The sequence below is a fragment of the Anomaloglossus baeobatrachus genome, chromosome 3, assembly GCF_048569485.1.
Source record: "Anomaloglossus baeobatrachus isolate aAnoBae1 chromosome 3, aAnoBae1.hap1, whole genome shotgun sequence".
Classification (NCBI taxonomy): Eukaryota; Metazoa; Chordata; class Amphibia; order Anura; family Aromobatidae; genus Anomaloglossus; species Anomaloglossus baeobatrachus.
This window is the reverse complement of record NC_134355.1, coordinates 559412735-559424854: the sequence shown is the minus strand read 5'-3', so window position 1 is coordinate 559424854 and position 12120 is coordinate 559412735. Positions and strand designations below refer to the sequence as shown.

Sequence of the window (12120 nt, the reverse complement as noted above, 5' to 3'; positions counted from 1 at the left end):
CTGGAACAGAGATCACACAGTTAAATTTACTCTTTATATTTTCTCCAAGTAATGGAGCCTGTCATAATGTACCCACCCAGTACTAATGCTGAGGGTCTTGCCCATTAGTGCTAGAGATCACTCCCTACGCGTTTCATAAGATATCACTGCCCAGAGTCATCAGGGGGTGACAGTTTGTTATTAGAATAGTTAGATAGGATGTATATCAGAGTACCATTCGGCATGTTTGCAGGTTGCCTATACAGATGCATTCACATAGGAGATCTTAGTTGTATTTTTGTTTCTCCAGAAAAATATGGACGTGCCTATAGCTGAAAGCATTAAACTTAACTTTTTTTTTTTTTTTTTTTTTTTTTGACTTATAGACAGTAAAAATATTTACAGACAAATCCGTGCAGAGAAGACTAAAAATTAGCTTCTTACAATGTGATCTCTTTCCTGTGATGTTACGTATACTTTTAATAGATACAGAGATATATCTATATATATCTATATATATATCTATATATATATATATCTATATATATCTATATCTATATCTATATCTCTATATATATATATATATATCTATCTATCTATATATCTATATATCTATATATCTATATATCTATATATCTATATATCTATATATCTATATATCTATATATCTATATCTATATCTATATCTATATCTATATATATCTCTCTATCTATCTATATATATATATATAAAGAAGGGAATTTTGTTTACCGTAAATTCCTTTTCTTCTAGCTCCAATTGGGAGACCCAGACAATTGGGTGTATAGCTTCTGCCTCCGGAGGCCACACAAAGTATTACACTCAAAAGTGTAACCCCTCCCCTCTGCCTATACACCCTCCCGTGCCTCACGGGCTCCTCAGTTTTGGTGCAAGAGCAGGAAGGAGGAAACTTATAAATTGGTCTAAGGTAAATTCAATCCGAAGGATGTTCGGAGAACTGAAACCATGAACCAAAGAAACAACAAGCCCGAAGGGAACAGGGGCGGGTGCTGGGTCTCCCAATTGGAGCTAGAAGAAAAGGAATTTACGGTAAGTAAACAAAATTCCCTTCTTCTTTGTCGCTCCATTGGGAGACCCAGACAATTGGGACATCCAAAAGCAGTCCCTGGGTGGGTAAAAGAATACCTCGATAAATAGAGCCGACACGGCTCCCTCTTACAGGTGGGCAACCGCCGCCTGAAGAACTCGCCTACCTAGACTGGCATCTGCCGAAGCATAGGTATGCACCTGATAGTGTTTCGTGAAAGTGTGCAGGCTAGACCCGGTAGCTGCCTGACACACCTGCTGAGCCAATGCCCAGGACGCACCCACGGCTCTGGTAGAATGGGCTTTCAGCCCCGAAGGAAGCGGAAGCCCCGAAGAACGGTAAGCTTCAAGAATCGGTTCCTTGATCCACCGAGCCAAGGTTGACTTGGAAGCCTGCGAACCCTTACGCTGACCGGCGACAAGTACAAAGAGTGCATCTGAACGGCGCAGGGGCGCTGTGCGAGACACGTAGTACCGGAGTGCTCTCACTAGATCTAATGAGTGCAAATCCTATTCACATCGGTGAATTGGATTAGGGCAAAAAGAAGGTAAGGTGATATCCTGATTGAGATGAAAAGGAGATACCACCTTAGGGAGAAATTGCGGAACAGGACGCAGAACCACCTTATCCTGGTGAAAAACCAGGAAGGGGGCTTTGCATGACAGCGCTGCAAGATCCGACACTCTTCGGAGTGATGTGACTGCCACTAGAAATGCCACCTTCTGCGAAAGACGTGATAAGGAGACATCTCGCAGCGGCTCGAAAGGTGGTTTCTGAAGAGCCGTTAGCACCCTGTTAAGGTCCCAGGGCTCTAGTGGGTGCTTGTAAGGTGGGACTATGTGGCATACTCCTTGCAGGAACGTGCGGACCTGCGGGAGCCTGGCCAGGCGCCTTTGAAAAAATACTGAGAGCGCCGATACTTGTCCCTTGAGAGAGCTTAGTGACAAACCTTTGTCCATTCCAGATTGAAGGAAGGAAAGAAAAATGGGTAAGGCAAAAGGCCAGGGAGCAAACCCATTCACAGAGCACCAGGACAAGAATATCCGCCAAGTCCTGTAATAGATCTTGGCGGACGTCTGTTTCCTGGCTTGTCTCATAGTGGCAATGACATCCTGAGATAACCCTGACGATGCTAGGAGCCAGGTTGAGGGCCGCAGAATTCAGATGGAAAAACGGCCCTTGTGACAGCAAGTCTGTGCGGTCTGGAAGGGCCCACGGTTGACCCACCGTGAGATGCCACAGATCCGGGTACCACGACCGCCTCGGCCAGTCTGGAGCGACGAGAATGGCGCGGCGGCAGTCGGACCTGATCTTGCGTAATACTCTGGGTAACATTGCCAGAGGAGGAAACACATAAGGCAGTTGAAACTGCGACCAATCCTGTACTAATGCATCCGCCGCCAGAGCTCTGTGATCCTGAGATCGTGCCATGAATGCTGGGACCTTGTTGTTGTGCCGTGACGCCATGAGATCGACGTCCGGCGTTCCCCAGCGGCGACAGATCTCTCGAAACACCTCTGGGTGCAGAGACCATTCCCCCGCGTCCATGCCCTGACGACTGAGAAAATCTGCTTCCCAGTTTTCTACTCCCGGTATGTGAACTGCGGAGATGGTGGATGCTGTGGCTTCCACCCACTGCAGAATTCGCCGTACTTCCTGGAAGGCTTGACTACTGCGAGTGCCGCCCTGGTGATTGATGTAGGCGACTGCAGTGGCGTTGTCCGACTGGATACGGATCTGCCTGCCCTCCAGCCACTGATGGAACGCCAATAGGGCTAGATACACTGCCCTTATCTCCAGAACATTGATCTGAAGGGAAGACTCCCTCGGAGTCCAGGTCCCCTGAGCCCTGTGGTGGAGAAACACTGCTCCCCACCCTGACAGGCTCGCGTCCGTGGTGACCACAGCCCAGGTTGGGGGCAGGAAGGATTTTCCCTGCGATAGAGAAGTGGGAAGAAGCCACCACTGAAGAGACGTCTTGGTTGCCAGGGAAAGAGAGACATTCTTGTCGAGGGAAGTCGATCTCTTGTCCCACTTGTGGAGAATGTCCCATTGGAGTGGGCGTAGATGAAATTGCGCGAAGGGCACTGCCTCCATCGCTGCCACCATTTTCCCTAGGAAGTGCATGAGGTGCCTCAAGGGGTGTGACTGGGCCCGAAGGAGAGAGTGCACCCCTGTCTGCAGAGAAAGCTGTTTGTCCAGCGGAAGCTTCACTATCGCTGAGAGAGTATGAAACTCCATCCCGAGGTAAGTCAGTGATTGGGTCGGTGTCAATTTTGACTTTGGGAAATTGATGATCCACCCGAACCTCTGGAGAGTCTCCAGAGCAATGGTCAGGCTGTGTTGACATGCCCCCCGGGAGGGTGCCTTGACTAGAAGATCGTCTAAGTAAGGGATCACCGAGTGTCCCTGAGAGTGTAGGACCGCCAACACTGCTGCCATGACCTTGGTGAAGACCCGTGGGGCTGTCGCCAGGCCGAAAGGCAGTGCCACGAACTGAAGGTGTTCGTCCCCGATGGCGAAACGCAGGAAGCGTTGATGCTCTGGTGCAACCGGCACATGGAGATAAGCATCCCTGATGTCGATTGATGCTAGGAAGTCTCCTTGGGACATCGAGGCGATGACAGAGCGGAGAGATTCCATCCGGAACCGTCTGGTTCTCACGTGTCTGTTGAGCAGTTTGAGGTCCAGAACGGGACGGAATGATCCGTCCTTTTTTGGCACCACGAACAAGTTGGAGTAAAAACCGCGACCACGTTCTTGAATGGGAACGGGGATCACAACTCCTTCTGCCTTCAGAGTGTTCACCGCCTGAAAAAGTGCATCGGCTCGCTCGGGGGGCGGAGATGTTCTGAAGAAACGAGTCGGAGGACGAAAACTGAGCTCTATCCTGTAACCGTGAGACAGAATGTCTCTCACCCATCGGTCTTGGACATGTGGCCACCAGGCGTCGCAAAAGCGGGAGAGCCTGCCACCGACCGAGGATGTGGTTTGGGGAGGCCGAAAGTCATGAGGAGGCCGCCTTGGAGGCGGTTCCTCCGGCGGTCTTTTTAGGACGTGACTTAGACCGCCATGCAGAAGAGTTCCTCTGGCCCTTCTGTGACCTGTTGGACGTGGAGGAATGGGACCTGGCTGAGGGCCGAAAGGACCGAAACCTCGGTTGTATTTTTCGTTGCTGAGGTCTGTTTGGTTTGGACTGGGGTAAGGACGAGTCCTTACCCTTGGATTGTTTAATAATTTCATCCAATTGCTCGCCAAACAAACGGTCGCCAGAAAATGGCAAACCGGTTAAGAACTTCTTGGAAGCAGAGTCTGCCTTCCATTCGCGTAGCCACATGGCCGTGCGGACTGCCACCGAATTGGCGGACGCTACCGCTGTACGGCTCACAGAGTCCAGGACGGCGTTCATGGCGTAGGACGAAAAGGCCGACGCCTGAGAAGTCAAAGACACAACTTGCGGAGCAGAGGTACGTGTGACCGCATTAATCTCAGACAGACAAGCTGAGATAGCTTGGAGTGCCCACACAGCTGCAAAGGCCGGAGCAAAAGACGCGCCTATGGCTTCATAGATGGATTTCATCAGGAGCTCTATTTGCCTGTCAGTGGCATCCTTGAGCGATGAACCATCTGCCACTGATACTACGGATCTAGCCGCCAGTCTAGAGACTGGAGGATCCACCTTGGGACATTGAGCCCAACCCTTAACTACGTCAGGGGGGAAGGGGTAACGTGTGTCATTAAGGCGCTTACTAAAGCGCTTGTCCGGAAATGCTCTGTGCTTCTGGACGGCATCTCTGAAGTTAGAGTGATCGAAAAACGCACTCCGTGTACGTTTGGGAAACCTAAACTGGTGCTTCTCCTGCTGCGAAGCCGACTCCTCTATAGGTGGAGTTGGGGGAGAAAGATCTAGCACCTGGTTGATGGACGCTATAAGGTCATTTACTATGGCGTCCCCTTCAGGTGTATCAAGATTGAGAGCAACGTCAGGATCAGAGCCCTGAGCTGCGACCTCCGCTTCATCCTCCAGAGAGTCCTCATGCTGAGACCCCGAACAGCGTGATGAAGTCGGGGAAGGTTCCCAGCGAGCCCGCTTAGCCGGTCTGGGACTGCGGTCCGTGTCGGAGTCCTCACCGTGGGACCTAGGTGTCACCCCAGGAGCACTTCGCTGCACCGACCGAGAGGGGCCTGGGGGCGATGAACTCACAGTGCCCTGGGCCTGTGTTACTGATCTGGACTGCAAGGCTTCTAGTATCTTAGCAGACCATTTGTCCATAGACTGAGCCATGGATTGTGAAAGCGACTCAGAGTTTCTCAGCCAAAACTGCAAACTCTGTCCCTGCCACCTGGACAGTGGAAGCCGGCGGTTCTACCTGAGCCGGGGGTCCCACCAGTGCCCGAGGCTCCGGCTGGGTGAGTGCCACAGGGGCCGAGCATTGCACACAGTGAGGGTAGGTGGAACCTGCAGGTAACATAGCCGCACAAGAGGTACAGGTTGCAAAATAAGCCTGTGCCTTGGCACCCTTGCTCTTTGCGGACGACATGCTGTTGTCTCCTCTGAGAGTGATCAGTGAGGGTATATAGCCAAAAGCAAAACAATGCGGCCGAACAGAGAAAATGTATACAAATTATATATATATATATATATATATATATATATATATATATATATATATATATATATATATATATATATATATATATATATATATATATATACATATATATACACACTTCGGCACCCTAGGGGGGCCAGCACCTGGTAACCGGTGTGGCTTACCGACCGCCGAAAGCGGTTGTGTGTCCACCAGATTCCCAGCCTGGGCCTCCCAGAGCTACAGAGCTCGTTCTGAAATCCTCCACCGGCAGAAGTGATTGTAACAATGGCTGCCAGAGTTCTCAGGGGAGGAGGGAGCCGTGGGCGTGACTAATAAAGTGCGGGAATCTGGTGCCCCACGGTGCTCAGTGAGGGGGGAGGAGGACACCTAAGTATGCTCCAGCCCTCACTGCCGACGTCCAGTCGACCGTCCCGCCCTTACCCCTGACTGGCAGGCCCGGGGGCGGGAGTTATGGTACTAGGCCGCAGAAGCCGGGGACTAAATTTAATAACGCGGCCGGCGATCAGGCGCGGTCGGCGCGGTAGTCCTGGTTGTCACAGAAAAACAGCAGCCGCTGCAGCGTTGTAACACAGGCGCTCCATGCACCGTTCCCAAGGGGACACAGAGTACCTTTTAGATGCAGGGCCTGTCCCTGATGATACCCAGTCTCCTGTCCAGCAGATTCCCCCAGGGGCTGCGGAGGGAGCCCGGTCCCAGTGAAAGGTGACCGGTTAGGATCCCACTTCTCCCAGAGCCTCTAAGGGATGGGGAAGGAAAACGGCATGTGGCTCCAGCCTTTGTACCCGCAATGGGTACCTCAACCTTAACAGCACCGCCGACTTAGTGGGGTGAGAAGGGAGCATGCCGGGGGGGCCCTGTTAGGGCCCTCTTTTCTTCCATCCGATACAATCAGCAGCTGCTGCTGACTAAAATGTGGAGCTTGCGTGAATGTGTGCCTCCTTCAACACAAAGCATAAAACTGAGGAGCCCGTGAGGCACGGGAGGGTGTATAGGCAGAGGGGAGGGGTTACACTTTTTAAAGTGTAATACTTTGTGTGGCCTCCGGAGGCAGAAGCTATACACCCAATTTTCTGGGTCTCCCAATGGAGCGACAAAGAAAGTGCGGGAATCTGGGGTCCCTATTGTGATCAAAGAGGGGGAGGAAGCATACAGGATGCTCCGGCCCTCACTGCCGACGTCAGGACGGCTGTCCCGCCCCTACCCTGACAGACAGGTCCGGGGGCGGGAGTCTTGCCAGTAGGCCGCAACTGAAGCCGGGGACTAAATTTATGACCGCGGCCGACAAGCAGGCGCGGAAGTCCCCCGGCTTTCACGGATCAGCAGCCGCTGTATGTCCCAGGCAGCGTCCGGTCGGCTGTCCCGCCCCTACCCTGACAGACAGGTCCGGGGGCGAGATTTTGCAAGTAGGCCGCAACTGAAGCCGGGGACTAAATTTATGACCGCGGCCGACAAACAGGCGCGGTCGGCGCGGAAGTCCCCCGGCTTTCACGGCCTAGCAGCCCTTGCAGCGTCCGGGTGCCAGGCGCTCCATAAACCGTCCCCATGGGGACACAGAGTACCTGACAGATGCAGGGCCCGGTCCCTGATGAAGAAAATACTCCGGTCCGGCAGATTCCACACAGGGGCTGCGGAGGGAGCACGGTCCCAGTACCTGGATGACCGCTCAGGATCCCACTTCTCCCAGAGCCCCCAAGGGATGGTGAAGGAAATACGGCATGAGGCTCCGGCCATCGTACCCGCAATGGGTACCTCAACCTTAACAGCACCGCCGACGTAGTGGGGTGAGAAGGGAGCATGCCGGGGGCCACGTGGGAGCCCTCTTTTCTTCCAACCGATAACATCAGCAGCTGCTGCTGACTAAAATGGGAATGCATGAGTGGATGTGTGCCTCCTTCCACACAAAGCATAAAACTGAGGAGCCCGTGAGGCACGGGAGGGTGTATAGGCAGAGGGGAGGGGGTTACACTTTTTAAAGTGTAATACTTTGTGTGGCCTCCGGAGGCAGAAGCTATACACCCAATTGTCTGGGTCTCCCAATGGAGCGACAAAGAAATATAATATATATTTACACACACACTGATATATAACACACACACACACGCTCTGTGTGTGTCTGTATTGTATTATATTATATTATATTATATTATATTATATATTATATTATATATATATATATATATATATATATATATATATATATATATATATATATATATATATATATATATGGTAGGAGTGACAATATAGCAAATTCAGAAGGTAGATGACAGCTATTTACCTGCTGGTATCCCCACTGTAGGCGGCTCATAGAGGAAGGGCGCATGGTTTCTGGAAATGACCAGTGAGGAGTCAGGGATTGACCTTTATCATCTTCATTGTCTCTGGCCATAAAAATAAAGGTAATAGGTATTGCACAGCATATAAATACAAATATTCTGCAGCGATACTCTAGATTTTACTAGATTATACTCACAAATCGGAGTCGTCAGAGCTGGAGTCCTCGCGGTGGCCCTGAGATTTCCAGCGTCTGTATCGCTCCACGAGTTCCATCAGGAAGGAGGTTTTCTTAGTGTATCGCAAGATAAAACGGTGTTTCAGCAGTTCCCTTGCTGTAGGCCTCTACAATGCAGGACATAAAATACATCAGAATGGAATAGGAGAATACAAAATACTCCAGCATTTTAGATTTTTTATATGGATTTACTATATATTTCCTGCTCGTTTATGACTTTTCCGATCAACATTCAAATCTAAAGGGCCGAATACAACAAAGATTTCACCCTAGAATTATGGCGTAAAACTTTGAAAATTTGCAAAATGTTGGTGCAACTCAAAGTTGTCTAAATTTTGCAACTTTTGGCATTTTCACCCCAGTTTCTTCCAGCTCTGGCCACATTGGTTAGGTGAGACTGGGCAGGACGCCACAGCTTGTCTAATTCATGACTAACCGTGGTCTTCCCTACACCAGACATGTCACTCCAGTACTTGACGTATTATTTTTGGGCATAGAGACACAAGCCACTTCTCAGACACTCCTAATTTATGAGAAGGCATGCACCTCTTCATGAATCGGGAGCATCTGACTCCAGCATGCCCCCTCACCAAGACTGGCACTGTTAGATAATAGGCGAATGGGGTGAAAATAGTCACCAATCTGGGGTCTTTGTTCAAGCAGGCATCCACAAATTCTTTGAACGGTTTGCTGTGTTGTCCTTGTAAAGCAGGAGGATTATTCTTAGGAATTAAGAACAAGACTCGCATAGGATGGAGGTCAGAGTATGGAGGTTCTCCCTTAGCCAGCTCAATGGCTGTGATGCCCAAGGACCAGATATCTGCCTGGAATGAAAAATACCCCAAAATGAATAATAAAGAAACAAGACTTTAGGGAACAAACATAGAAGCTGTAAGGGAATCTAACCTTAAAATCATAGGCAGACTGCTTGATGACCTCAGGAGCCATCCAAAATGGTGTCCCCACAAACGTGTTCCTCTTGATCTGAGTGTCTGTCAGTTGACCTGCTACCCCAAAATCAGCCAGCTTCACATCACCCAGCTCTGACAGCAACACATTGGCAGCTGAAAATACAAAGGACAATTATATAAGTGGACAACCCACTGGCAGTAAAAAGAAAAACATTTTGTGTATTTTCCATAAATGTTGCAGCAGCGTCCCACCTTTAATGTCTCTGTGAATCTTTCTCTCGGAATGTAAATAATCTAACCCTTTCAGGATCTCCCGTAATATGGTGGCTATATAGGACTCCTCCAGAGGACCGGGCTTTAACTGCGCAAATAGAGAATAGAGACATGGTAGCATAAGGCTCATTATAACCCATTACCTTACCATTAATAAATAAATACTCAGACACATGAAAATTGGATAAAAATGGCCGTGGTGTTTTATTATTGGTAACTTTATAATTAAAATAATCACCATATAATTAAAACCAATAAATAACCATAAAAAATTAATAAATAACCATAAAATTCCAAATTACCACTTATACCACACCACAATCCACCCAACAAAGTTGGGCGATTTTCCCCACACGGCCGAGTATTAACAATACGAGGCCCCCCCCCAAACACCGCAGCCATTTTTCTATCATATTCTGAATACCCACATTAAATATGTCCAGACCAACGTCAGAGAGATGTACCCCATCTGACCTGTATAGGCCAGCCGTGAAACCTTCCAAGTCACTATGGCGATATGAAAAATCGCCCAAACTAGCAAAAAAAAGAGAATTTTGTTACTTACCGTAAATTATTTTTCTTATAGTTCCGTATTGGGAGACCCAGACCATGGGTGTTTAGCTTCTGCCTCCGGAGGACACACAAAGTACTACACTTAAAAGTGTAGCTCCTCCCTCTGAGCTTATACACCCCATGGTGAGCAGACCCAGCCAGTTTAGTGCAAAAGCTGAAGGAGAATAGCCACCCACAAGTAGAACAGAGCAAGAGCCGGAACAACCGGAGACTCTGTCCACGACAACAGCCGGTGATAACACGCGGAACAAGAAAATTGCCAACAGGCAACAGGGAGGGAGCTGGGTCTCCCAATACGGAACTATAAGAAAAAGAATTTACGGTAAGTAAACAAAATTCTTTTTCTTTATCGTTCCTTTGGGAGACCCAGACCATGGGACGTTCCAAAGCAGTCCCTGGGTGGGAAAGAAACAGTATAAACTAAGAAGTAGGCAGAACCTAACTTCACAAATGGGCGACAGCCGCCTGAAGGATGCGTCTGCCCAAGCTCGCATCTGCCGAAGCATGAGCATGCACTTGGTAGTGCTTCGAAAAGGTATGCAGGCTAGTCCAAGTGGCAGCCTGACAGACTTGTTGAGCCGTAGCCTGGTGCCTAAAAGCCCAAGAGGCACCGACAGCTCTGGTCGAATGTGCCTTGATCCCCGGCGGGGGAGGCACCTGAGTACTCTGGTAAGCATCCGAAATGGTCGATCTAATCCAACGGACTAAGGTCGGCTTAGAAGCAGAGAGGCCCTTGCGCCGACCTGTGGTCAAAACAAAAAGAGAAGCGCACCGCCTAAGTGCAGCGGTGCGAGACACATAGATCCGGAGAGCACGCACCAGATCCAGAGTATGCAGCGCTTTTTCAAAGCGATTAACAGGAGCCGGACAAAAGGAAGGTAGGGTAATGTCCTGGTTAAGGTGGAAAGGAGAGACCACCTTAGGAAGAAAGTCCGGAGTCGGACGGAGAACCACCTTGTCTTGATGAAAAACCAAAAAAGGTGACTCCGAAGAGAGCGCAGCCAAATCAGAGACTCTCCTGAGGGACGTTATGGCCACCAGAAAGGCCACTTTCTGTGAAAGACGATACAAGGAAACCTCCCTAAGAGGCTCAAAGGGGGGTTTCTGCAAAACCGTGAGAACCAAATTAAGGTCCCAGGGATCCAAGGGCCGCCGGTAGGGCGGAATGATGTGAGACGCGCCTTGCATGAAGGTGCGGACCTGAGCCAGCCGAGCGAGACGTCGCTGGAACAGGACTGACAGAGCTGAGACTTGTCCCTTGAGAGAGTTGAGGGACAGTCCTAGCTGCAGACCGGACTGTAGAAAAGACAGAAGGGTCGGCAAGGAGAAAGGCCAAGGAGGATGGTCGGTAGAGCGACACCAGGACAGGAAAATTCTCCAAGTCCTGTGATAGATCCTAGCGGAGGAAGACTTACGGGCCCGAGTCATAGTGGAGATGACTTCAGGAGGAATACCAGAAGCCGTCAAAATCCAGGACTCAAGAGCCACGCCGTCAATTTGAGAGCCGCAGAATTCAGACGGAAAAACGGACCTTGCGAGAGAAGGTCTGGACGGTCCGGAAGATGCCACGGCATCTCTACGGACAGATGGAGCAGGTCTGGATACCAAGCTCGCCTGGGCCAGTCCGGTGCAACGAGGATGACTCGACGGCCCTCCATTCTGATCTTGCGCAGGACTCTGGGCAAGAGCGCTAGAGGGGGAAACGCGTAGGACAGACTAAACTGGGACCAGTCTTGAACCAGAGCGTCCGCGGCGAATGCCTGAGGATCGTGGGAGCGAGCCACGTAAACAGGAACCTTGTTGTTGTGACGGGATGCCATTAGGTCCACGTCCGGAGTGCCCCATTTGCGGCAGATTGACTGAAACACTGCCGGGTACAGGGACCACTCGCCACCGTCCATGGTTTGACGGCTGAGATAATCTGCCTCCCAGTTTTCCACGCCTGGGATGTAGACTGCGGATATGGTGGACCCCAAGTCCTCCACCCATTGAAGGATGCGTTGTACCTCCAACATTGCCAGGCGGCTGCGTGTCCCGCCTTGGTGATTGATGTAGGCAACTGCTGTCGCGTTGTCTGACTGGACTGGAATGTGCCTGCCCGCCAACAGGTGGTGAAAAGCTAGGAGAGCTAGAAGCACAGCTCGGGTTTCCAGCACATTGATTGAAAGGGCTGACTCGGACGGAGTCCA

The 12120-nt window shown here is 50.2% G+C and overlaps 1 protein-coding gene across 1 annotated transcript in view; it reads right to left on the bottom strand.

The window, feature by feature from the left end:
* The window catches only part of STK25 (serine/threonine kinase 25), a 52619-nt gene that overhangs the window by 15876 nt on the left and 24623 nt on the right, over nucleotides 1–12120 (bottom strand). Inside the window, exons 4-8 of the mRNA XM_075340855.1 lie at nucleotides 9338–9446; nucleotides 9081–9238; nucleotides 8813–8998; nucleotides 8136–8281; nucleotides 7941–8043 (exon numbers count right to left, since the gene is read on the bottom strand). Coding sequence (XP_075196970.1) covers nucleotides 7941–8043; nucleotides 8136–8281; nucleotides 8813–8998; nucleotides 9081–9238; nucleotides 9338–9446 — 702 coding nt within the window. The remainder of the gene's footprint in view (nucleotides 1–7940; nucleotides 8044–8135; nucleotides 8282–8812; nucleotides 8999–9080; nucleotides 9239–9337; nucleotides 9447–12120) is intronic.